Consider the following 26,402-nt stretch of genomic DNA (forward strand, 5'->3'; position numbering starts at 1 on the left):
CAAAGTATTGGGATTACAGGCATGAGCCACCGCACCCAGCCACCATAGCTTTTCAATTTTTTTGAGATGGAGTTTCACTCTTGTTGCCCAGGCTGCACAATCTTGGCTCACTGCAACCTCTGCCTCCCAGGTTCAAGCAACTCTATTGCCTCAGCCTCCCAAGTAGCTGGGATTACAAGTGTGCACCACTTCACCTGGCTAATTAGTAGAGATGGAGTTTCACTATGTTGGTCAGGCTGGTGACCAACCTGATCTCCTGACCTCAGGTGATCCACCCACCTTGGACTCCCAAAGTGCTGGGATTACAGGCGTGAGCCACCATGCTCGGCCCTCTATAGCTTTTTTTTCTTTTGAGATGGAGTTTCGCTCTTGTTGCCCAGGCTGGGGTACAATGGCACGATCTCAGCTCACCCTGCAACATCCACCTCTCGGGTTCAAGTGATTCTCCTGCCTCAGCCTTCTGACTAGCTGGGATTACAGGCATGCGCCACCACACCTATCTAATTTTGTATTTTTAGTAGAGACGGGGTTTCTCCATGTTGGTCAGGCTGGTCTCGAACTCCCGACCTCAGGTGATCTGCCTGCCTCGGCCTCCCAAAGTGTTGGGATTATAGGCATGAGCCACCGTGCCCGGCCCTCTATAGCTTTTCAATAGTCTTTTTTTTGAGACGGCGTCTCGCTCTGTTGCCCAGGCTGGAGTGCAGTGGCACAATCTCGGCTCACTGCAACCTCCGCCTTCTGGATTTAAGCAATTCTCTGCCTCACCTCCTGAGTAGCTGGGATTACAGGCACCTGCCACCATGCCCAGCTAATTTTTAATTTTTGTATTTTTAGTAGAGATGGGGTTTCACCATCTTGGCCAGGCCAGTGTTGAACTCCTGACCTCGTGATCCACCCACCTCAGTCTCCCAAAGTGCTGGGATTACAGGCGTGAGTCACCATGCCCAGCCTTAATAGTCTTCAAGTTGGGTATTGTCACACCTCCAACTTTGTTCTTCAATATTGTGTTGGCTATTTTGGGTCTTTTGCCTCTCCATATAAACTTCAGAATCAGTTTTTTGAAATACACAAAATAACTTGTTGGGATTTAGATTGGGATTTGCATTAAATCTATAGATCAAATTGGGGAGAACTGGCATCTTGACAATATTGAGTCTTCCTATCCATGAACATGGGATATCATTTTTTAAAAATTCGTCTTTGATTTCTGTCATCAGAGTTTTGTAGTTTTCCCCATATAGATGTGTACTTTTTTTTTTTTTTTTTTTAAGAGAGAAAGTCTTGCTCTGTTTACCCAGACTGGAGTGCACTGGTGCCATCACAGCTCACTACAGCCTTGAATTTTTGGGCTCATGGCAATCCTTTCATTTCAGCCTCCTAAGTAGCTAGGACTATAGGTGTGCACCACCATTCCTGGCTAATTAAAAAATATATATTTTTTTTTGTTAGAGACAGGGGTCTGACTGTGTTGCCTAGGCTGGTCTCTAACTCCTAGGCTCAGCCTCCCAGTGTTGGGATTGCAGGCATGAGCCATCACTTCCAGCCCATATTTTGTTATATTTATGCCTAAATAAATATTTCATTTCTTTGGGTATCCCTTAATTTTTTAGACATTGTTTTCTTTAGTTCTGTGAACATATTTATGATAGCTAATTTATTCTGTCTAGTTATTCTGACATTGGGCTTTTTCAGAGATCGTTTCTATTGACTGCTTTTTTACTGTGTATGGGCCATGTTTTTCTTTTTTTTAAAGTTTTAAAAAACTTATTACTTTATTATTTTAATTTAATTTAATTTTTATTTTTATTTTATGACAGAGTCTTGCTCTGTTGCCCAGGCTGGAGTGCAGTGGCGTGATCTCAGCTCACTGTGACCTCTGCCTCCTGGGTTCCAGCGATTCTCCTGTCTTAGCCTCCTGAGTAGCTGGGATTACAGGTGTGTGCCACCAAGCCCAGCTAATTTTTGTATTTTTAGTAGAGACAGGGTTTCACCATGTTGGCTGGGCTGGTCTCAAAACTCCTGACCTCAGGTGATCCACCCATCTTGGCCTCCCAAAATGCTGGGATTACAGGTGTGAGCCACCGTGCCTGGCCAAAACTTCTTACTTTAAAAAAGAATACAGAAACAAGATCTTGCTGTGTTTCTGGACCAGTCTCAAACTCCTGGCCTCAAGCAATACTCCTGCCTTGGGCCTCCCGAAGTTCTAGAATTAAAAGTGTGAGCCACCATGCCCGGCCCATATTTTCCTTTTTGTTTGCATGCCTTGTACATTTTAGTTAAAAACAACATTTTAAATTATGTAATGTGAAAAATCTGAGCATCAGATTCTACCTCCACCAATTCCCAGTGTTTGTTGTTGCTGTTATTTCTGTGATATGTTTGTTTAGTGGCCATCCTGTGCCAATTCTGTAAAGTCTGTATTCTTTGTAGCATTCAGCCACTGAAGTCTCTGGTTGGTTAGCTTACTGGCCAGCTAATGATTGGACAGAAATTTCCTGAAATGCCTTGAAGCAATAAATCTCCCACTCTCTTCAAGGTCTGTGTGTGTGTGTTTGTGCATGTCTTCAGTTCTCCCAGCAGCTTATAACTCTGCCTTAGCCTTTACTTCTTGGTTGCACAGTGCCTTAAGGTCAGCCAAGGTTCAAGGTTAGGGGCTTTTCAGGTCCTTCCTGGGTAAGCGCATGTTCTTTACATGCAGGAATAAGCTTTTCAAGGCCCATATGGCCATCTCATTCCCCAGATTTTCCTTTTTTTTTTTTTTTTTTTTTTGTCTAGCCCCTTGTTTTACTCAACTGGTATCGTCACTTCAGGCAGCTGCAGTGTTAAACAGTTGCTGTTGATTGCTCATCTACTCTGGGGATGGGACTATTCACACAGAGTGAGCTCTAAGTTTGGTCATGTGCTCCAGCCCTGAGTCTCAGCAAGCTGCCAGATAGGCATAATAGTGACGGTTACCTGAGAATGGGCTTCTTGAGAAGCTCCAAACCTGTTCTTTTCCCACCAGTGGTTGCTAGTCTTCTGTTTCTCATGGCCACCGTGACTATGAGGTTTCCAATTTTTGTCTTTTGCAGAACTGGAGAGAGAGGCATGGGAATATGGCAAGTTAAAACACACAAAGTTTCTTTTTTTTTTTTTTGAGACAGGGTCTCACTCTGATGCCCAGGCTGGAGTGCAGTGGCATGATTATGGTTTACTGCAGCCTTGACTTCCTGGGCTCAGGTGATCCACCTCAGCCTCCCAGGTAGCTGAGACCACAGGCATGCAGCACCATGCCTGGCTAATTTTTGCGTTTTTTTATAGAGATGGGGTCTCACTATATTGCCCAGGCTGGTCTCCAACTCCTGGCCTCAAGTGATCTGCCCATCTCAACCTCCCAAAGTGTTGGGATAATAGTTGTGAATCAGTATGCCCAGCCCAGAGTTTGCTCTTTAACAAGATTCAGCTGTTTTTCTTAAACACTCCTCAGATTGTTGCAAGCTGCTGGTTAACTTCCACAGTTATGTGAAAGTTAATTTTTGCAAAATTTTTTAGAGTTTTTCTTTCTTTCATGGAGGAGCAGATTTTTTAGGGTCCTTATTCTGCCATTCTAGAGTGGTGCTTCTCTATAGTGTTGTTGTTGTTGTTTAGACGGATTTTTGTACTTGTCACTCAGGCTGGAGTGCAATGGTACCATCTTGGCTCACTGCAGCCTCCACCTCCCAGATTCAAGCGATTCTCCTGTCTCAGCCTCCTGACTAGCTGGGATTACAGGCTCCCGTCATCACACCCAGCTAATTTTTGTATTCTTAGTAGAGATGGAGTTTTCACTATGTTGGCCAGGCTGGTCTGGAACTCCTGACCTCAGGTAATCTGCATGCCTCGGCCTCTCAAAATGCTGGAATTACAGGCATGAGCCACCACGCCCAGCCCTCTATAGTGTTTTGAATATCTCCTTATATAGCTGTTTTAATAGTTGTTCTAAGTATTTTATTACACATACAAAACATATTACAATATACTGATGTCATTTTGTCAGCTTGAGTGAAATACAGAAGCCATACCTCTCTCTCTATGTCTCTTTACTCTCCCTGTTTTTAATATATTTGTCTTAAATATTTCCTATACATACATTTATAGTAGTATCAAGCTGTTAGAATTTTTGCTTTTTTTTTTTTTTTGAGGCGGTGTCTCGCTCTGTCACCTGGCTGGAGTGCAGTGGTGCAATCTCAGCTCACGGTAACCTCCGCCTCCCAGGTTCAAGTGATTCTCCTGTCTCAGCCTCCCGAGTAGCTGGGACTACAGGCGAGCGCCACCACGCCCAGCTAATTTTTGTATTTTTAGTAGAGATGGGGTTTCACTGTGTTGGCCAGGATGGTCTCCATCTCCTGACCTCGTGATGCCCACCACGGCCTCCCAAAGTGCTGGGATTACAGGCGTGAGCCACCGCGCCCAGCCAGAATTTTTGCTTTTAAACATCAAACATAATTTAGAAAAGTCAAGAAATGAAGGAAAGCTTATTATATTTACAAGTAGTTTTGGTTCCTTCTTCCTTGCTGATATTCCAAAGTTTAGTTTATTGTTTCCTTTCTGTTTAGAGTACCTCCTTTTGCCCCTTTTAAATAATAGTTCTGTTGGTAACATATTTTGCTGGTTTTCCTTCATTTGAGAATGTCTAGAGTTCCTTTTCATTCTTGAAGGATATTATTGCTGGGTATAGGATTCTAGAGTAACGGTTCTTTTCTCTCAGCACCTGAAGAGATTTTGTGTCACTTTCTTCTGGTCACTGTGGTTTCTGATGATAAGTTGGTTGTCATCTGAATTATTTTTCAAGATTATTTCTTTGTCTTTAGTTTTCAAAAGTTTAATTATGATATATCTTGAGATTGCTTTGGGTTTATCCTGTTTGGTGTTTGCTGGACTTCTTGAAGCTGTGGGTTTATGTCTCTGACCAATTTGGGAAGTTTTTAGCAATTGTCTTTTTGAGTACTTTTTTAGTCCTACCGTCTTTCTCTTTTTCTGGGACTCTTATGACATAAATGTCAGGTTTTTTTGTTGTTGTTGTTGTTGTTTTTGTGAGATGGAGTTTCATTCTTGTTGCCCAGGCTAGAGTGCAATGGCGTTATCTTGGCTCACCACAACCTCTGCCTCTCGGCTTCAAGCGATTCTCCTGCCTCAGCCTCTCAAGTAGCTGGGATTATAGACATGCACCACCACGCCCAGCTAATTTTGTATATTTAATAGAGACAGGGTTTCTCCATGTTGGTCAGGCTGGTCTGAAACTTCCGACCTCAGGTAATCTACCCACCTTGGCCTCCCAAAATGCTGGGATTACAGGTGTGAGCCACTGCGCCCAGCTGATCTTTTGTTACAGGTCCATGGGATTCTGTTTATTTTTATTTTCTAGTCTTTTATATTTTTATTTTTTAGTGAGTCTCACTATGTTACTCAGGCTGGTCTTGAACCCCTGGGCTCAGGTGATTCTCCCACCTTAGCCTCCAGAGTAGCTGAGACTACAGGCACATGCCACCATGCCCTGCCACAGTCATTTTTCTCTCTGTTGTCCAAATTGGCTAATTTCTGTTGTCTGTCTTCCAGTTCACTGATTCTTTCCTTGACCTCCATTATTATTTTCACTGTAACTTCCATTCTGCTGTTGAGTATATCCAACTGAGTTTTTGTTTGTTTGTTTGTTTGTTTGTTTTTTGAGACGGGGTCTCACCTCTGTTGCTCAGGCTGAAGTGTAGTGGTATGATCACAGCTCACTGCAACCTCTGCCTCCCAGGCTCAAGCAATCCTCCCACATCTGCCTCCCGAGAAGCTGGGACTACAGGCGCATGCCACCGTGTCTTGCGAATTTATTTTTTGTATTTTTGGTAGAGACGGGGGTTTTACCATGTTGCCCAGGCTGGTCTTGAACTCCTGAGCTCAAGTGATCTGCCCACCTCAGCTTCTCTAAAGTGCTGGGATTACAAGTGTGAGCCACCACCCCCAGCCCAACTGAGCTTTTTAATTTGGTTATTGTATTTTTTAAGTTCTAAAATAAGTTTTTGGTTCTTTTTTTTTTGAGACGGAGTCTCACTCTGTTGCCCAGGCTGGAGTACAGTGGTGTTATCACAGCTCACTGCAACCTCCGCTCCCTGGGTTCAAGTGATCCTTATGCCTCAGCCTCCTGAGGAGCTGGGATTACAGGCATCTGCCATCATGCCAGGCTAATTTTTTTTTTTTGAGATTGAGTCTTGCTCTGTCGCCCAGGCTAGAGTGCAGTGGCATGATCTCGACTTACTGCAACCTCTGCCTCCCCGGTTCAAGCAATTGTCCTGCTTCAGCCTCCTGAATAGCTGGGATTACAGGCGTGAGCCACCACGCCTGGCTAATTTTTGTATTTTTAGTAGAGATGGGGTTTCACCATGTTGGTCAGCCTGGTCTTGAACTTCTGACCTTGTGATCTGCCCGCCTCAGCCTCCCAAAGTGCTGGGATTACAGGCGTGAGCCACTGCGCCTGGCTGCTAATTTTGTATTTTTAGTAGAGACGGGGTTTTGCCATGTTGGCCAGGCTGGTTTCAAACTCCTGGCCTCAAGTGATCTGCCTGCCTCGGCCTCCCAAAGTACTGGAATTACAGTCATGAGACACTACGCCTGGCCTTGGGTCTTTTTTTATACCTTCTATTTTTTTGTCAATACTTTCTTTGTTTAGACTTCTTGTTTTTTATTTCACACATGCTCATAATTGCTGCTTGTAGCACTTTTCTGATGGCTGCTCTAAAATCTTTGTTATACAGTTTCAGCATGTCTGTCATCTTGGTGTTGGCATCTGTTAATTGTCTTTTTTCATTCATATTGAGATTTCACTGGCCTTCAGTGTGGCGAGTGGCTTCTGATTGGAATCTGGACTTTTGGATATTGTGTGTGAGACTCTGGGTCTCATTTAGGTCTTCTGATTTTGCTGGCTTCTCAGGACTCTGGCAGGGAAAGTGATGGTGTTGGGGCTCGTTTCTGCTAGGTAAGGGTGAAAGTCTAGATTCACCACCAGGCCTGTGTGGACCACCTAAGGTGGTCCTTGTTACCCATGGGTGGAAATCCTCCCTCCATGTCCTCCACTGACGCCAAGGAAAAGTAGCATCGTTCTCATTGGGTGGTGGTGAAATTCCTGACTCCACCAGGCTGCCTCTGATACCACTACAATGGAGAGGGGAGGGGCACCTCTTTACTGCTGAGTTGGGGGTAGAAGTCCAGATTTCACTCTCCACTGACTCTGGCAGTTGCTCCTTACTGCTAAGTGAGGGTGAAAGTCCCAGCTCCCTATTTGGCCTTCTGTGAAACCACCCCATCGGGTTTGGGGTGCTTCATTATAGCCTGGCAAGCCAGGAAGTACAGGCTCACCCCTCAACCTTTACTCATGCGGCAGAAATGTGGCAGAAACGTGGGCTGTGGCTTTCCTGCCTGTGTGGCTAGAGTAAGGCAGTTATTGTCTAAATATTTTCTCACTCAGTAGGTTGCCCTTTTCTTAGTCCTTTGACTAGGGAGAGCTGACCTTTGTTGGAGCTTTTTTGTCTTTGCCCACTGGCATTTTTGGGTCACTTCTTCTCCAGCTACAAATCTGGGATAATAAGGCAAAAGGAATGCCCAAGGAAGCCACCACCATGACGTTGCTCAGGTCCTGAGGTCCCTTGCTAGTCTGCCTTCTCTCTACCTTTTAGTGTCTTCTCATTTTTTTTTGAGACGGAATCTCGCTCTGTCACCCAGGCTGGAGTGCAGTGGCACAATCTTGGCTCACTGCAAACTCCGCCTCCTGGGTTCATGCCATTCTCCTGCCTCAGCCTCCCGAGTAGCTGGGACTACAGGCTTCTGCCACCATGCCTGGCTAATTTTTTGTATTTTTAGTAGAGACGGTTTCACCGTGTTAGCCAGGATGATCTCTATCTCCTGACCTCGTGATCCGCCCACCTCAGCCTCCCAGAGTGCTAGGATTACAGGCGTGAGCCACTGCGCCTGGCCAGAGTCTTCTCATTTTTGTTTGTATGTAACATCCAGGGGTTTTAGTTGTGGGTGGTAGAAGGAGTATTAATAATCCTTCCTAGTGGAAGCAGAAGTGACAATATGTTTTGATACTTTTTTTTCCTTGAGACAGGGTCTTGCTCTGTCATCCAGGCTGGAGTGCAGTGGTACAACCAACGGCTCACTGTAGCCTCCATCTCCTGGGCTCAAGAGATCCTCCTGCCTTAGCCTCCTGAGTAGCTGGGACTGCAGGCATGTGCCACCATGCCCAGCTGTTTTTTTCCTTATTTTTGTAGCAATGGGATCTCCCTATGTTGCCAGGTCTGGTCTCTAACTCTAGGGTACAAGTAATCCTCCTGCCTTGGCCTCCTAAAGTTCTGCGATTACAGGCATGAGCCACTGCATCTGGCCTTGATACATTTTTTTTCTTTCCCACTAAATACCGGAAGAACATGATGAATTTTCTGTTGACTTTCCCATCTGGGTGGACTTTTAGTAACCTCTAGAGTCCTCAGTTTACTTCTGTCACCCACGTGTTCACAGGGGGATGGATGTGGTAGCCTTTTGCTCAGTTTCTTTGGCTTTTGTCAGTGATGTTTGTCATTCATCTTTTCAAATGTTTATTGAGAACCTATTGTGCTGGGGCTGATGAGGCCTAGGAAGATGCCCTGTAGGAGTGCATGTGTAGCGTCAGATGTTTTTTATCTATGTTATGTTATTTGATCTTTGCAACTTTGGAAGTCAGCAGTTATAATCTCTCATAGGTGAGGAAACAGACCCGCAGAGATGAAGAAACCAAGGCAGTTCCACCAAATGTTGTTTCCTTGAAGGTGGTGGTGCAACTATTTACTTGCAAGAATGTTTTCTATACCAGTGATTAGGGGACTTGAGTGTTGGCCAGATATGATTGAAATTGGGCCAGGTGCGGTGTCACACCTGTAATCCCAGCACTTTGGGAGGCCGAGGCGGGTGGATCACTTGAGGTCAGGAGTTTGAGACCAGCCTGACCAACTTAGTGAAGCCCTGTCTCTACTAAAAATACAAAATTAGGGGGGCATGGTGGCGCACGCCTATAATCCCACCTACTTAGGAGGCTGAGGCAGGAGAATTGCTTGAACCCGGGAGGCAGAGGTTGCAGTTAGTCAGGATGGCACCATTGTACTCCAGCCTGGGCGACAAGAGCAAAACTCCATCTCAAAAAAAAAAAAAAAAAAGAAATTGACTTGCCCCTCTCCACTCAGTCTCTACCGAGTACATATTTGAGTGCTGCTGTGCCAGCCATTGTGGATGTGGTGGTGACCAGTGCAGGCAGGGCTGTGTTCCCATGGCACTTGCAGACTGCCCTCATGTGGTCTTTGACTGGTAGGTCAGTTGGGTAGATTGGAACGAAAGACCGAGTCTCTTTTTCTCCCAGTTTCAGTAATTGAATCCACATAGATCATACTACATTAAATGAATGTTTTAGAGGCTGGGCGCATTGGCTCACGCCTGTAATCCCAGCACTTTGGGAGGCTGAGGTGGGTGGATCTCCTGAGGTCAGGAGAATTGCTTGAACCCGGGAGGCGGAGGTTGCGGTGAGCCCAGATCGTGCCATTGCACTCCAGCCTAGGCAACAAGAGCAAAACTCCATCAAATAAATAAATGAATGAATGAATGTATGGAGATGGGTGCTACAAAAGGCTCAGTTTTATATGGAACAGGTAGTAAAATAACACAATCAAGGCTTAGGAGTTTGGTCTGTGAGTTTAAGGTGTTGTGAGTGGGCCAGGCTCGATGGCTCATGCCTGTAATCCCAGCACTTTGGGAGGCTGAGGTTGGAAGATCATTTGAGTCCAGGAGTTCAAAAACAGCCTGGGCAACATGGTGAAACCCCGTCTCTACCAAAAATACAAAAATTAGCCGGGTGTGGTGGCGTGTGCCTGTAGTCCCAGCTACTCAGGAGGCTGAGGTGAGAGGATCACTTCAGCCCAGTAGGTGGAGGTTGCAGTGAGGTGAGATCACACCACTGCACTCCAGCCTGGGTGACAGCCAGACCCTGTCTCAAAAAAACAAAATAAAATAAAAAGGTATTGTGAGCAAGAGCTCTGTCGACATGGCATCAACACAGTAAAGTCAGTTCTGGCTGTCTCATATCCCGTAGCTATGTGGTGGTGATTTTCTTGTGTTCTAATGTCCTGATAAACACATTGACCCAGACTTCGAGCAGGAGATGGCACTTTCTGGCTCAGCCACATGGCATTCTGATCTGATTATTTCTAGTTCCCTCCTCCAAGTTTTTCATTTGGCCGCCAACCTTAGAAAATAGCTGTAATCAGTGTAGAAGTCAGACTGGGGCTGACTTTTATCAGTCAGGAAGGTATTAAATTAGTAGTCCAAGACATGGCCTTCCACTTGTGCCTTAGCCAGTCTTTGTGAGAACCTTGGTCAAGGCTGTCTCTCCAAGCCTCAGTTTCCTGGGGATAACACCTGCTTGGTTTATCTTACAGAGTTAATAAGCATCAAAGAACTTACTGAAGGACTTTATAAATTAAATACCATTATGTAGAATGGTGGTGGTTAGTGTCTTTATTTATTTATTTTTTGAGACAGGGTCTCCCTCTGTCGCCCAGTCTGGAGTGCAGTGGTGTGATCTCAGCTCACTACAACCTCCACCTCCTGGATTCAAGCGATTCTCTTGCCTCAGCCTCCTAAGTAGCTGGGATTACAGACGTGCGCCACCATGCCCAGCTAATTTTTGTATTTTTGGTAGACATGGGGTTTCACCATGCTGGTAAGGCTCCTCTCGAACTCCTGACCTCAAGTGATCTGCCCGCCTCGGCCTCCCAAACAAAGTGTTGGGATTACAGCCGTGAGCCACTGTGTTTAGTGGTTAGTGCCTTTAGAATCCTGAAGTTATTGATGAATAGGTCTAAGTGCAGAGCTATTGTTTTGGAGTTGTTTGACAATGAGCAGTTGTTTTGACTAAAAGGAATCATCAGAGAAAGTGTTGCTTTTGTAAGGAACAGAACTTGCTTGAATGAGTTGTTTGAAATTGTTTTCTCTGAATAACTGAGTGAATAGGAAACAAAAGGATAGCTGAGGCCCTGTGTCTTGTTCTTTCTCACCCATGATGTAAATTAACTCTCATTATCGTACAATCAGGATCAAGTTGCTTTAGAATTCCTCTCTGTCAGTGCATGTAACAAAATGACACAGAGAAACCATCCTGATTGATTTTGGAATCAGATGGGAATGCAAAGTATCTGATTAAGTTATATGGAATATCCAGAAACTCCCATTGCTGTGCAGGTAATAATTTTATTTATTTTTTATTTTACTTATTTATTTTTTTGAGACAGAGTCTTGCTGTTGTCGCCTGGGCTGGCATGCAATGGCACGATCTCGGCTCACTGCAACCTTCGCCTCCCGGGTTTTAGCAATTCTCCTGCCTTAGCCTCCCGATTAGCTGAGATTACAGGTGCCTGCCACCATGCCTGGCTAATTTTTTTGTATTTTTAGTAGAGACGGGGTTTCACCACGTTGGCCAGGCTGGTCTCGAACTCCTGACCTCAGGTGATCTACCTGCCTTGGCCTCCCAAAGTGCTGGGATTACAAGTGTGAGCCACCGCACCCGGCCACGATTTAATTTATCTTAAGAGCATTGTGTTTTGTAGAGGTTGGTATAATTGAAATATTATTCTAGGAACTGGCAAGCCTCCACAGATCCCAGATGGAAAAGACTTCCTTAGAGGATAACTAACAGGTCAGTCATTTGGCACCAATTTTGTTTGCAAAGCCAATCTTGAATTTCAAGGAGGAACTAATAATCTATGTGATGCCAACTCTTTTGAAGACTCTGCCCCATTGTTCTGTCTGAAATTTTTTTCTCTTGAGAATTTTTTTTTTTTTTGAGACGGAGTTTCGCTCTTGTTGCCCAGGCTAGAGTGCAATGGCGCGATCTCGGCTCACCGCAACCTCCGCCTCCCAGGTTCAAGTGATTCTCCCGCCTCAGCCTCCCGAGTAGCTGGGGATTACAGGCATGTGCCACCACACCCGGCTAATTTGTTTGTGTTTTTAGTAGAGACAGGGTTTCTCCATGTTGGTCAGGCTGGCCCCAAACTCCCAACCTCAGTGATCTGCCCGCCTCGGCCTCCCAAAGGGCTGGGATTACAGGTGTGAGCCACTGCTCCTGGCCACTCTCTTGATAATTTTTTAAAAACTATTTTGATTTTTTTTTGTAAGGATGAATTCAAAGTTATGTGAATACTAAATCTTACATCTTGGGATATTTATCAAATGTTATTAAAATATTCCGTGTTTATGATGCTCCCTCTTTTCCCTTAGGACAAATATTCTGTCTTACACACACATAGATAAATATATTTTACTGACTTCACTGTTTTTGACCTGAACAGTCCTGTGAAGGTTCACCTCCTGTGAAGGTTTATCATCTTTTCCTTGGAAATATAAATTACATTCCTCATAGATAGGACCAGACCAATAAATGTTTACTTATGTGCGTCTGAGATTGTTTGTTTATTTATTTGAGACAGGGTCTTTCTCTGTTGCCCAGGCAGGAGTGCAGTGGTGCAATTATAGCTCACTGCAGCCTTGACCTTCTGGGCTCAAGTGATTCTCCCACCTCAGCCTCCCAAGTAGCTGGGACCACAGGCATGCACTACCATACCCAGCTAATTTTTTTTTTTTTTTTTTTTTTTTTTTTGATACGGAGTCTTGCTCTGTCCCCCAGGCTGGAGTGTGGTGGCTCAATCCAGTCTTGGCCTACTGCAACTTCTGCCTCCCAGGTTCAAGCAGTTCTCCTGCCTCAGCCTCCCAAGTAGCTGGGACTACAGGAGCCTGCCACCACACCCAGCTAATTTTTGTATTTTTAGTAGAGACAGGGTTTCACCATGTTGGCCAGGATAGTCTCGATCTCTTGACCTTGCGATCCACCTGCCTTGGCCTCCCAAAGTGCTGGGATTACAGGCGTGAGTCACTGTGCCTGGGCCAGCTAATTTTTTTTTTATTTTTGTAGAGACGAGGTCTCCCTATGTTGCCCAGGCTGGTCTCAAACCCCTGGGCTCAAGCCATTCTCCTGCCTTCGTCTCAAAGTGCTGGGATTACAGGTGTGAGCCATCACCCAGCTTTAAAAAGTATATTGAAAATAGGATGATTTAAGCATGAATTTTTTGTTTGTTTGTTTGTTCATTTTTCAGTAGAGATGGAGTTTCACCATGTTGGCCAGGCTGGTCTTGAACTCCTTGTCCCAAGTGATCTGCCCACCTCAGCCTCCCAAAGTGCTGGGATTACAGGCGTGAGCTGCCGTGCCCAGCCAAATTTAAATTTCTTGAAATAATTGCTAACACTGTAGCAAAGCTTTCCTTCGTTGTGTAGTGCATATAGGAAACCCGGTTGATGTGAAATTTCTAACAGCTCATAAGAGTCTACATACTAATAGTGTTTAGTACTTTCTAGTGCCCTGCTCTTCATATGTCATGTAAATGCCTTGGCTGTATCTGGTATAGATAGTACTAGTGGGATTCAGTATAATCCTTAATTTTTTGTTTCTTTTTAGTAATTCTTGTGAGCAGTTAGTTAAGAACTTGTTTTGAATTTTTGGTGCTGGTAAGCTGCGAGAATTTGTTGGATTCTTAAACACTTGAACATTTACCATGCATTAGGTGCTGAGGATGGAAAAAAGAGTAAGACTCAGCATGGCCCCCAGGAATCAGGAGTGGCTGTATTAATATCAGACAAATCAAGGCAAATAATTTTGCCATGGTTGAAGAAGGTCTTTTCCTAATGATAAAGGGGTCAGTTCTTAAAGAGGACAAAACAGTTCTAAACATTTATAAACTAAATGACAGTGTTTCAAAGTATATGAAGCAAACACTGATAACTGCAAGGAGAAATAGATATATCCATAATGATAGTGATTCCATTATTCTTCTCTTAGTAATTGATAGAATAAGGAGACTGAAAATCATTAAGGATGCAGGAGACTTGAACAACCCCTTCAGCCTGCTGGATCTGACTGACAGTCATAGCACACCATCCAGGGAGAGCAGAATGTAGTTCTTTTTTAGTATAAATACTTACAAAGATAGATCATATTCTTGTGAGCCATAAAATAAGCCCCAAATTTATAATTATGTAAGCCATACAAAATATATTCTCTGACCACACTGGAATTAAGAATAATTCTAATAACAGAAGTATCTTTGGAAATGTCCTGAATATTTGGTAACTAAATAACATACTTTTAGATAATCCATAGGTCAAAGAAGAAGTCAAAAGTGAAATTACAAAGTATTTAGAACCAAATGAAAATGAAGACACAGGCCAGGCGTGGTGGCTCATGCCTGTATTCCCAACACTTTGGGAGGCCAAGGCCAGCAGATTACCTAAGTAAGGTCAGGAGTTCGAGACCAGCCTGGCCAACATGATGATGAAACCCCATCTCTACTAAAAATACAAGATTAGCCGAGCTTGGTGGCACACACCTGTAGTCCCAGCTACTCGGGAGGCTGAGACAGGAGAATCACTTGATCCAGAGGCGGAGGCTGCAGTGAGCCGAGATCATGCCACCGCACTAGCCAAGATCACGCCACTGCACTCCAGCCTGGGCGACAGAGCAAGACTCCATCTCAACAAAAAAAAAAAGCCAGATGTGGCGGGAAGAAGCTCCTGCAAGAGGCCACGGAGCCAGCAACGAGAGGCCTTGAAGCCAGCGACGAGCCACTCAGCTGAGCTGCCACTTTCACAGCACGCCAAGGACACTCATGAGGACCATGATACTTCCACTGAGAATGCAGATGAGTCCAACCATGACCCTCAGTTTGAGCCAATAGTTTCTCTTCCTGAGCAAGAAATTAAAACGCTGGAAGAAGATGAAGAACTTTTAAAAATGCAGATGAAACTGTTCTGATTTGCCTCAGAGAAGGATCTCCCAGAATGGAAGGAGTGAGGCACCGGCAACGTCAAGCTCCTGAAACACAAGGAGAAGGGGACCATCCGCCTCCTCATGCGGAGGGACAAGACCCTGAAGATCTCTGCTAACCACTACTTCACGCTGATAACGGAGCTGAAGCCCAACGTGGGTAGTGACCATGCCTGGGTCTGGAACACCCACGCCGACTTCGCCAACGAGTGCCCCAAGCCAGAGCTGCTGGCCATCCACTTCCTGAATGTTGAGAATGCACAGAAATTCAAAACAAAGTTTGAAGAATGCAAGGAAGAGATCAGAGAGAAAAGAAAGGATCGGGCAAAAATGATCATGCCAAAAAAGTGGCGGAAAAGCTTGAAGCTCTTTTGGTGGAGGAGGAGTCCAAGGAGGATGCTGAGGAGAAGCAATAAATCGTCTTATTTTATTACCTTTTCCTCCCTTTCCTTTCCTTTTCAAATTTTACCCTGCCCCTGCTTTTCGGTTTGTTTTTATTCTGTTTCGTTTTTACAAGGGATGTTATATAAAGAACTGAGTTCAACATTCAAAAAAAAAGATTAAAGCATAAATCAATGAAATAGAAAACAAAAACCAGAAAAAAGCTAAAAAGCTGATTCTTTGAGAAAATCAATGCAATTGATAAACCTTTATCCAGACTGGTCAGGAGAAAACAAGACACAACTTACCTACCGTACCAAGTGTTGGTGAAGACGTGGAGGAACTGGATCTCTCATGTTCTGCTCATGGGACCGTAATATGGTATAACCCCTTTGGAAAACAGTGTGGCCTTTTTTTTTTTTTGAGACGGAGTCTCGCTCTGTCGCCCAGGCTGGAGTGCAGTGGCGCGATCTCCACTCACTGCAAGCTCCACCTTCCAGGTTCACGCCATTCTCCTGCCTCAGCCGCCTGAGTAGCTGGGATTACAGGTGCCTGCCACCCAGCCTGGCTAATTTTTTTGTATTTTTTTAGTAGAGACGGGGTTTCACCGTGTTAGCCAGAATGATCTTGATCTCCTGACCTCATGATCCGCCCGCCTTGGCCTCCCAAAGTGCTGGGATTACAGGCGTAAGCCACCGCGCCCGGCCTGTGTGGGCTTTTTATAAAGAGTTAAATATACACCTACTATATGATCCAGCCATTCCACTCTTAGGAATTTATCAGGCGATAAGAAAGCATGTGGCTGGGCGTGTAATTCCAGCACTTTGGGAGGCTGAGGTGGGCAGATCACCTGAGGTCAGGAGTTGAAGACCAGCCTGGCCAACATGACAAAACCCCGTCTCTACAAAAAATACAAAAATTAGCCGGGCATGGTGGCACGTGCCTGTAATCCCAGCTACTTGGGAGGCTGAGGCAGGAGAATAGCTTGAACCTGGAGGTGGAGGTTCACGCCACTGCACTCCAGCCTGGGCAACAGAGTGAGACTCTGTCTCAAAAGAAAAAGAAAGAAAGAAGGAAAGAAAGCGTGTGCCCATACAGAGATCTGTGTATGAATGTTCACAGCAGCTTTGTGACAGCCAAAAACTAGAAACAACCGGAAAGCTCAGCAATACATAAATGGATACACTGCGATATATTCACCCAGCAGAATATTACTCAGCAATGAAAGGGAATGAACTATTGATATGTTATTCCATGGATGAATCTCCAAAACATGTGCTGCGTAAAATAAGACAAAATGGCCAGGCACAGGTGGCTCACACCTGTAATCTCAGCACTTTGGGAGGTCGAGGTGGGTGGATCATTTCAGGTCAGGAGTTCAAGACCAGTCTGGCCAACATGGTAAAACCCCATCTCTACTAAAAATACAAAAAAATTAGCCAGATGTGGTGGTGCATGACTGTAGTTCCAGCTATTTGAGAGGCTGAGGCAGGAGAATCGCTTGAACCTGGGAGGCAGAGGTTGCAGTGAGCTGAGAAATCCTGCCACCACGCTTCAGTCTGGGCGACAGAGCAAGACTCCATCTCAAAAGATCAGACATAGGCAACTTTATGATTTCACTTACGTGAAATTCTAGATAGGTGAAACTATAGTGACAGAAAGCAGATCAGCTGTTGCCTGGGGCCAGAAGGAAAAATCACTAAGGGGCATAAGGAGATGCTTGTGGTGATGATGTTCCTTGTCTTGATTGTGCTAATGCTTATATGGGCACATACAGCCTTCAGAGCTCATGAAATTATATACTTTAGATATGCACAGTTTCTTGTATCTCAGTTTTACCCCCCTAAAACTATTAAGAAATTTGTGCTTAATACTTTGGTGAGCATTTGCTGCCCTTTGCCCCACGTAGTTGGTTCTCACTGGTAGGTAGGTAGGCAGGCAGGTAGAATTAGCAGCTTCAGGTGAGACAGAGCTGAGCGGAGGTTCCTTCACTCAGTCAGGCTCTCCCGGCCAGTGGCTTGCAGACCAGGCCAGGCTGCTGCCCTTCTTTGGTGCTGTTGCAGAGGGAAGTGTTTGGCATGTGGGGTCTCTACAGTTAGTCCTGGTTTCTAAGAGTCTGAGGCTGTTTTATTCTCTCTTTTCTTTAGTCCTTTGGGAGACAACATTCTACTTATGTTCTCTTAATGTTTTGTCCCCTGGGCATTAGCAGAACCAAGGGCTGCATGAGTTTTGAGCTTCTGTCTGGTGTTTTCCCTCAGGGCACAGTCTTTTGCTGAGCGCCTGCGCCTGGGAATTGCAGTGATTCATGGAGAGGCGCAGGATGCCGAGTCGGACTTGGTGGATGGACGGCATTCCCCACCCATGGTCAGAAGTGTGGCTGCCATCCACCCCAGCCTGGAGATCCCCAGTAAGTGTGCTGCTGCCTCTTTCCCACTTTCCTCTGATTTTAAGGCTGACTACACTGTTGTATGTGTGGTTTTTTTCCTCATTCTTCGTTTTTTTTTTAAGTTGGCAAAAACTCATTAACACCTTTCTTGGCCAGATAGTAGCGAATGCATTTCTGATTACCTTGTAAATTGTAGGGCTGTTTAGAAGCAGTCTGTCCTTCTTTGCAAGACCTGTGAAAATGTTTGGACTATTGAGACAGTTGCGATGCTTCAGGGAAGTCCATTCATTCATTCAGCAATATATACTAGAGTGTAGTTTAACATAAGCAAAAAGCTTTTTATATACAAAGTTATTGACTGTGATGTTGTTTTTAATGCAAAATATTAGAAAGGTTTAAATGGTTTACCAGAGGATAGGGCTTGGTAAATTATATTGTGTCAGTACAGCTAATTATGCAGCCCTTTGAAATAATCAAGACTATCTGGAAACAAGAGAAAAATCTATGGAATATATATGAACAAGGCAGAATACAAGATTGTATACCTATTTGTCTTAGTTCAGGCTGCTATGATGAAATACCTTAGACTGGGTAATATAAACAACAGAAATTTATTGCTCACAGTTCTAGAGGCTGTGAAGGTCAAGATAAAGGTGCCAGCACTGACCTCGTGATGGGCTGGGCACAGTGGCTCACGCCTGTAATCCCAGCACTTTGGGAGGCCGAGGCGGGTGGATCACCTGAGGTCAGGAGTTCGAGACCAGCCTGATCAACATGGAGAAACCCCCTCTCTACTAAAAACACAAAATTAGCCAAGCGTGGTGGCGCATGCCTGTAATCCCAGCTTCTTGGGAGGCTAAGGCAGGAGAATCGCTTGAACCCGGGAGACAGAGGTTGTGGTGAGCCGAGATCACGCCATTGCACTTCAGCCTGGGCAACAACAGTGAAACTCCGTCTCAAAAAAAAAAAAAAAAAGATAAAGGCACCAGCAGATTTGGTGTCTGTTGAGGGCCTGTTCCTCATAGATAGTACCTTCTTGCTGCATCCTCTTATGGTGGAGAAAGGTGGAAGACTCCCTCAAGCCTCTCTGACAAGGGCACTGACCCCCTTCGTAGAGCAGAGTCCTAACAAACTAGTGACCTCCTAAAAGCCCTACCTCTTAATACCACCACAGTGGTTCCAGCGTGAATTTGGAAGGACACAAAAATTCAGACCATAGCATTTTGCCCCGGCCCCTCAAAATTCATGTTCATCTTACATGCAAAATACATTCATTCTATCCTAATAGCCCCCAAAATGTTAACTCCGGTAAGTCTTAACTTAATTTCAGCATCACCTCAACAGTCTGAAGTCCAAAGTCCCATCTAAATATCATCTAAATCAAATATGGGTAAGACTCCAGCTCTGGGATTCACTCTGAGGCACGTTTCTCTCTGGCTGTGAGCCTGTGAAATCAAACAGGTTGTATGCTTCCGAAATGCAATGATGGGACAGACACTGGATAGACATTCCCATTCCAAAAAGGAGAAGTGAGGCCCAGTGTGGTGGTTCACGCTTGTAGTCCCAGCGTTTTGGGTGGCCAAGGTGGGAGGGTTGCTTGAGGCCAGGAGTTCGAGACCAAAAGGGAGAAGTAGGAAGGAAGAAAGGAGTGACAGGTCCTGACCAAGTCTAAAACCCAACCAGACAAACAACATTAAATCTTAAGGCTTAAGTTGACTCAAAGCCCCACCTTCCACAAAAACTGGGGCAGGGCTTGGTCCTGCAAACTCTGGATGGCCCCACTCTCACAGCTTTGCTGGGAGCAGCCCATGCAGCAGCTCTCAGTCATTGGATTCTCATGCCTGCATCTCTCGGGCTGGAGTTGCACTCTAGTGGTTCTACCAGTCTTGGGTCTTGGGGTGGTCTTGCCCCCACGACTCCACTGGGCATTGCCCTAGTGGGGGCTCTCTGGTGGCCCTGCCCCTGTGACAGTTCTCTGCTTGGGCCCTGGCACTCTTTGGGGCATCCTTTGAAGTCTGGGTAGAGGTAGGTGTGCCCCCACAGCTCATTCACTCTGTGCACTGTGGAGATGGCACTGCACGGACACCACTGTGGTTTGTTGCCTGTGCCTTCCAGAGGGGTGGCCCAAGCCATAGTTGGGCCTGCTTGAGCCATAGCTGGAGTGGGTAAGGAGTACTCTGGAATGTGGGAAGTGGAGCCTTGAAATCGTTCTGCCCCCAAGACCCTGGCATTCTAGGCTTATGATGAGATGGGCAGTCACAAAGATCTCAGAAATGCCTTTGGGGTCATTGAGTCACTGTCTTGATGAATAGCATCTGGTTCTTTTTTTTTTTTTTTTTGAGACAAGGTCTCACTCTGTCACCCAGGCTGGAGTGCAGTTGTGTGATCATGGCTGATTGCAGCCTCACCTCCTGGGCCCAAGCAGTCCTCACACTTCAGCCTCATGAGTAGCTGGAACTACAGGCACTTGCCACCACACCTGGCTAATTTTTGTATTTTTTTGTAGAGACAAAGTTTTACCATGTTGCCCAGGCTGGTCTTGAACTCCTGAGCTCGAGTGATCCACCCGCCTTAATCTCCCAAAGTGCTTACAGGTGTGAGCCACCACTCCTGGCAGTCTGGCTTCTTTCTATCCATACTAATCTCCTTATCAAATGTTTGCTTGGTGGCTGGGCGCGGTGGCTCACACCTGTAATCCCAGCACTTTGGGAGGCTAAGGCAGGTGAATCACGAGGTCAGGAGATCAAGACCAGCCTGGCCAACATGATGAAACCCCGTCTCTACAAAAAATACAAAAATTAGCTGGGCATGGTGGTGCGTGCCTTAAATCCCAACTACTCGGGAGGCTGAGGCAGGAGAATCGCTTGAACCAGGGAGTCGGAGGTTGCAGTGAGCCGAGATCCGAGACTGTGCCACCGTACTCCAGCATGGCAACAGAGTGAGACTCCATCTCAGAAAAAAAAGAAAAAAGAAAAGTTTGCTTGGCTACACCCTTGGAGTTCTGTCCTGAACATATTTTTCCTTTTTTTTTTTTTTTTTTTTTTTTTGAGACAGAGTCTTGATCTGTCTTCCAGGCTGGAGTACAGTGGTGCGATCAGAGCTCACTGCAGCCTCCACCTCTCGGGCCCAAGCCATTCTCCTACCTCAGCCTCCCAAGTAGCTGGGACTATAGGTGTGTGCACCAGGCCTGGCTAATTTTTTTTTTTTTTTTTTTTGGTAGAGACGGGGTCTTACTTTGTTGCCTAGGCTGGTCACAAGCTCCTGGGCTCAAGCAATCCTCCCTCCTTGGCCTCCCAAACTGTTGGGCTTATAGGCCTGAGCCATTGCATCCAGCCTTGCTTTTACATTCTTTACAAGATGGCCAGGCTGATAATTTTCCAAATATTTAAGTTCTACCTCCCCTTTGATAATAAATCTCATCTTTAATTCATCTTCTTGGATTTTAGTATAAGAAGTCAAGAGCAGCCATGCACCCTCTTTTGCCAAAGATTCTATTTCACTGCCCTTTTTTTTTTTTTTTGAGATGGAGTCTCACTCTGTCACCCAGGCTGGAATGCAGTGGTGCAATCTCGGGTCACTGCAAACTCCGGCTCCTGGGTTCAAGCAATTCTCGTGCCTCGGCCTCCCGAGTAGCTGGGACTACAGGCGCATACCACCACGCCTGGCTCATTTTTGTATTTTTAATAGAGACGGCATTTCACCATGTTGGCCAGGTTGGTCTCAAAACTCCTGAACTCAAGTGGTCTGTCTGCCTCAGCCTCCCAAAGTGCTGGGGTTACAGACATGAACCACCACACCCGACCAGTTTTTTTTTTTTTTTGAGACAGTGTTTTACTCTCTTGCTCAGGCTGGAATGCAGTGGTGTGATCACAGCTCACAGCAGCCTTGACCTCCTGGGCTCAATCGATCCTCCCACCTCAGCCTCCCAAGTAGCTGGGACTGCAGGCATGTGCCACCATGTCTGGCTAATTTTTGTATTTTATGTAGAGATGGAGTTTTGCCATGTTGCCCAGGTTGGTTTTGAACTCTTGGGCTCAAAGCGATCCTTCCACCTCAGCCTCCCAAAGTGCTGAAATTACAGGTGTGAGCCACAATGACCAGCCTACTGTCTGTTTTTCTACTAGCATTGTGATCATGACCACTTAGATCATTTCTGAGAAGATTGAGGCTTTCTTTACAGCTGTTTTCTTCTGAGCCTGTCTTAGTCTGTTTTGTGTTGCTATAACAGACTACATAAGACTGAGTATTCTATAAAGAAGACACATTTATTTAGCTCACAGTTGTTCAGGCTGGGAAGTTAAAGATAGCACCACATCTGGCAGTTTCTGATGAGGGCCACACACTAGGTTGAAACATGGTGGAGAAGAAAAGTGAGCAGGCGGGTGCAGAGAGATCACATGGCAAGAGAGGAAACGAGAGAGTCTGGGAAGCCAGACTCACTTTTATAACAACCTGCTCTCATGGGAACTAAGTGCCCTGAGAGCAAGAACTCACTCACCCCCATAGGAAGGCATTAATCCATGAAGGATCTGCCTCTGTGACCCAAACATCTCCCACTAGGCCCCACCTCTCAATAGTGCACACTGGGGATCAATTTTTTTTTTTTTTTTTTTTTTTGTGAGACGGAGTCTTGCTCTGTCGCCCAGGCTGGAGTGTAGTGGTGCAATTTTGGCTCACTGCAACCTCCACCTCCCGGGTTCAAGCAGTTCTCCTGCCTCAGCCTCCTGAGTAGCTGGGACTACAGGTGCATGCCGCCACGCCAGCTAATTTTTTGTATTTTAGTAGAGATGGGGTTTCACCTTGTTGCCCAGGCTGGTTGAACTCCTGAGCTCAGGCAATCCACCTACCTCGGCCTCCCAAAGTGCTGGGATTACAGGCATGAGCCACTGCGCCTGGCCCAAATTTTTAACATAAGTTTTGGTGGAGACAAACTACATCCAAACCAAAGCAGAACCCTCACCAGAGCTCCCCTTTACGGTCTGTACATAGCAATACAGTCTTTTTCTAGCCTTTTCCTCTTCCAGCCTCTGCCCATTACCCAGTTCCAAAGCCACTCCTGCATTGGTGGGTATTTAATATAGCAGCAACTCACTTCTCAGTACCAACTTCTGTCTTAGTTTGTTAAGGCTACTATAACAAAATACCTTAGACTTGATAATTTTTTTTTTTTTTTGAGACGGAGTTTTGCTCTTGTTGCTCAGGCTGGAGTGCAATGACACGATCTTGGCTCACCACGACTTCTACCTCCACCTCCGGGGTTCAAGGGATTCTCCTGCCTCAGCCTCCCGAGTAGCTGGGATTACAGGCACGCACCACCACGACTGGCTGATTTTTGTATTTTTAGTAGAGACAGAGTTTCTCCATGATGGTCAGGCTGGTCGTGAACCCCCAACTTTAGGTGATCCGTCCACCTCAGCCTCCCAAAGTGCTGGAATTACAGGCATGAGCCACTGCATCCGGCCAGACTGGGTAATTTATAAACAACAGAAATTCATTGCTCACAGTTCTGGAGGCTGGGAAGTCCTGGATCAAGGCACCAGCAGATTGGTGTCTGGTGAGGGCTCACTCTGCTCCTGAGGTGGCACCTTGTTACTGTGTCCTCAGATGGTGGAAGGAGCAAGGCAGCTCTCTGTAAGGGCACTAATCCTGTTCACGAAGGCAGAGGCCTTGAGACTTAATCATTTCCCAAAGGCCCCAGCTGTTAATACTATCACATTAGGTATTAGGTTCCAACACAGCATTTTGAGAGGATACCATCTTCAGACCACAGCACTCTCTTTGTCTATGCAAGGACCAGGAGGGAATATGAAGAATGAATGTAGTTGGGTTGGGGTGGTAGAGTTATGCATGAATTTGTTTTTGTGTTTAAGAAACTTCCCCATGCCTTAATAACATCTTCTTAATTAAAAAAAAAAAATGCCACCTTCGAGTTGTTGGGGAAGAACCCTAACCCCCTGCCCTCATAGATTCAGTGTTTGGTGGCATATGGACTAAACTCGCAAAAGACAGATGAGGAAGAGGAAAGACAGTTTAATCACATACATACAGATGTGTGTGATTAAACTCTTGTGTGAGTCACAAAAATATGACTTTAAGTGGTTAGAATTTGGGGCTTATATAGCAACTTAATAGAGGAACAAGAGGGGCAGAAAAGGCCCCTGTGGGAAAACAGATGACTTCTTTTTTTTTTTTTTTGAAATGCTCTTTTGCCCAGCCTGGAGTGCAGTGGTGCAATCATGGCTCACTGCAACCTCTGCCTCCCAGGTTCAGGCGATTCTCCTGCCTCAGCCTCCTGGGTAGCTGGGACTACCGGTACATGCCACCATGCCCAAGTAATTTTTGTATTTTTTTTTTTTTTAGTAGAGACAGGGTTTCGCCATGTTGGCCAGGCTGGTCTCGAACTCCTGACTGCAAGTGATTCGCCCGCTTCGGCCTCCCAGTGTGCTGGGATTACAGGCGCCCGGCCGAGATGACTTCTTAATGGGGGAAGAGGAGGAGGGAGGGGACTGGTGGGAAGTGGGCGCTGAGGAGAAAAGATGGGAGAGAGGCTAGTTTTTGACAGCGTCTGTTTAGGTGTGGTCTGGACTTCTTCTAGTCTTAAGCAATAAGAGTCAGTCTTCCCTGGTGTTTCCAGGGAGGAGATTTATCACAGTTGAGTTCTTTGGAGTTATTTTGTGAGGCTCTGCTTTTCAGCATATAAGGGACTTCAGGAACTCAAATGCTTTCAGCTCAAAATAATTTTTAGGTCACAGAGGTATATTCTGGACTGTTAGGTTTTTGCCTTGCCTAGGAGTTTGCTCATTTATAAATAGAGGGAAAAAAAACAGAAAAGGAACTAGTGTGGTTGGGATAGCCATGCACACAGCTGGGATTCTAGCTGTACTTTGTAGATCCCAGCTGAGGTGGAAATGGAAGGCCATCTGGGCAGGGATTAAATCTCCTGAGGGGTGGGGGACTGAGCTTGAGTTTGCATCTGGCTCCATCACTTATCAGCTGTGTGTTCTTGGGCCTGTTGTTTTTCTGAAAAAGAGCGACAAAAAGAGGCCATCCTCAGAGTTGACCCATATGATAGGCCAAGACGGTGGAAAGCCCAGGACGAGCCCTCAGGACCCAGCGCTGCCTGCCTTATGTGAGTGAGATAGGACTGCAGTGATGAGACGTTCAGTGATGGGCCATGGTGTGGCCAGGAAGACATTAGCCTGACTACCAGGAGGCCCCTGGAGGGAAGAGATGGACTAAGGTAGCAGTATCTGTAGGGAGCCAACCGAGGAGGACTTTGAATACCAGTAAATACACTCGCGTCCTAGAAGGCGGCCCACAAAGGCTCTCAATCCGGGCCATTTAGTGTTCAGCAGGCCAGGCCTGCATCTGTGTTTGGGATAGGTTTCACGGAACAGAAGCTGGAAGTGCAGAGGCCAGATCTGGGAGGGTGATGAAGTTGAGCAGGCAGAGGGGAGGAGAGCTTGATCTCTTGGGCTGTGCTGTCCAGTCAGGTGGCCACCGGCTACATGTGGCTCCTGCGCACTGGGAATGGGGTGGGGAGCAGTGGGAGTGTGAAGGACGCACACCCCAATCTGGAAACTTTAATGTAAGTATCTCATTAGTGAAGTTTTATTGATTCTGTGTTAAAATGGTAATATTTTGATATATTGAATCAAATCAAACATGTTATTAAAATTAATTTTACCTTTTTTTGTGTTTTTGTAATGTGGCTACTAGAATATCTGAAATTGCATATGTGGCTTTCATTTGTCACTTTGTATTTCTGTTGTGCATTGTTGCTCTAGGGGTTGGTAACAATGGGAATAAAAGTGACAGAGCACATTGAGAAATGTTAAAAAGACAATGGGAGGGAGGCCAGGTACTTTGGTGCACTCCTTTAATCCCAGCACTTTGGAAGGCTGAGGTGGAAGGTTTGCTTGAGCCCAGGAGTTTGAGACCAGCCTGGGCAACATAGCACAACCCCGTTTCTATAAAAAGTTTAAAAATTAGCCAGGCGGCTGGGCGCTGTGGCTCATGCCTGTAATCCCAGCACTTTGGGAGGCCAGAGTGGGTGGATCATGAGGTCAGGAGTTCAAGCTCAACCTGACCAACATGGTGAAACCCTGTCTCTACTAAAAATATAAAAATCAGCCAGGTGTGGTGGCGCGTGCCTGTAATCCCAGCTACTCAGGAGGCTGAGGCAGGAGAATCACTTCAACCCAGGAGGCAGAGGTTGCAGTGAGCTGAGATTGTGCCACTGCACTCCAGCCTGGACAACACAGTGACACTACCTCTCAAAAAAAAAAAAAAAAAAAAAATTAGCCAGGCATGGTGGTGTGCCTGTAATCCCAGCTACTTGAGAGTCTGAGGTGAAAGGATCACCTGAACCCAGGAAGTAGAGGCTGCAGTGAGCCATGATGGTGCCACTACACTCCAGCCTGTGTGACAGAGTGAGACCCTGTCTCTAAAAAAGACAGCAGGAGGGAATGAACATTTTTAGTGTATTAGTCTCCAGTACAGCCCTTTTAATTGAGTGATGATTTTCCACTTTATAGATAAACAGGATCAGAAAGAGAAAGTGACTTCCCTGCAGTCACATAGTGACAAGCTGGACATGTCTGACTAAAACCTGTGCTTTTTCTACTGTGCTCTTGCGTCTCTTGGACTTAGTGATGGGGATTTAAGGAGGAGGAAGGCAGGAGATAGAGCCAGGGTTCAGGATTTGGGGCTGGGAGGGTGTTAATAAAGCGTTTGGCTCAG

At 45.7% G+C, this 26,402-nt stretch overlaps 1 protein-coding gene and 1 pseudogene across 15 annotated transcripts in view; both read left to right on the forward strand.

The window, feature by feature from the left end:
• Nucleotides 1-26,402, forward strand: part of PRPSAP2 (phosphoribosyl pyrophosphate synthetase associated protein 2) — a 75,432-nt gene that overhangs the window by 37,221 nt on the left and 11,809 nt on the right. For all 15 annotated transcript variants that reach the window (XM_063717923.1, XM_054535271.2, XM_009251375.3 and 12 more), the window contains 1 exon segment: nt 17,533-17,681. In XM_063717923.1, coding sequence (XP_063573993.1) covers nt 17,533-17,681 — 149 coding nt within the window.
• LOC134760518 (ran-specific GTPase-activating protein-like) lies at nt 13,732-17,526 on the forward strand (annotated as a pseudogene).

This window comes from Pongo abelii, chromosome 19, assembly GCF_028885655.2.
Source record: "Pongo abelii isolate AG06213 chromosome 19, NHGRI_mPonAbe1-v2.0_pri, whole genome shotgun sequence".
Lineage (NCBI taxonomy): Eukaryota > Metazoa > Chordata > Mammalia > Primates > Hominidae > Pongo > Pongo abelii.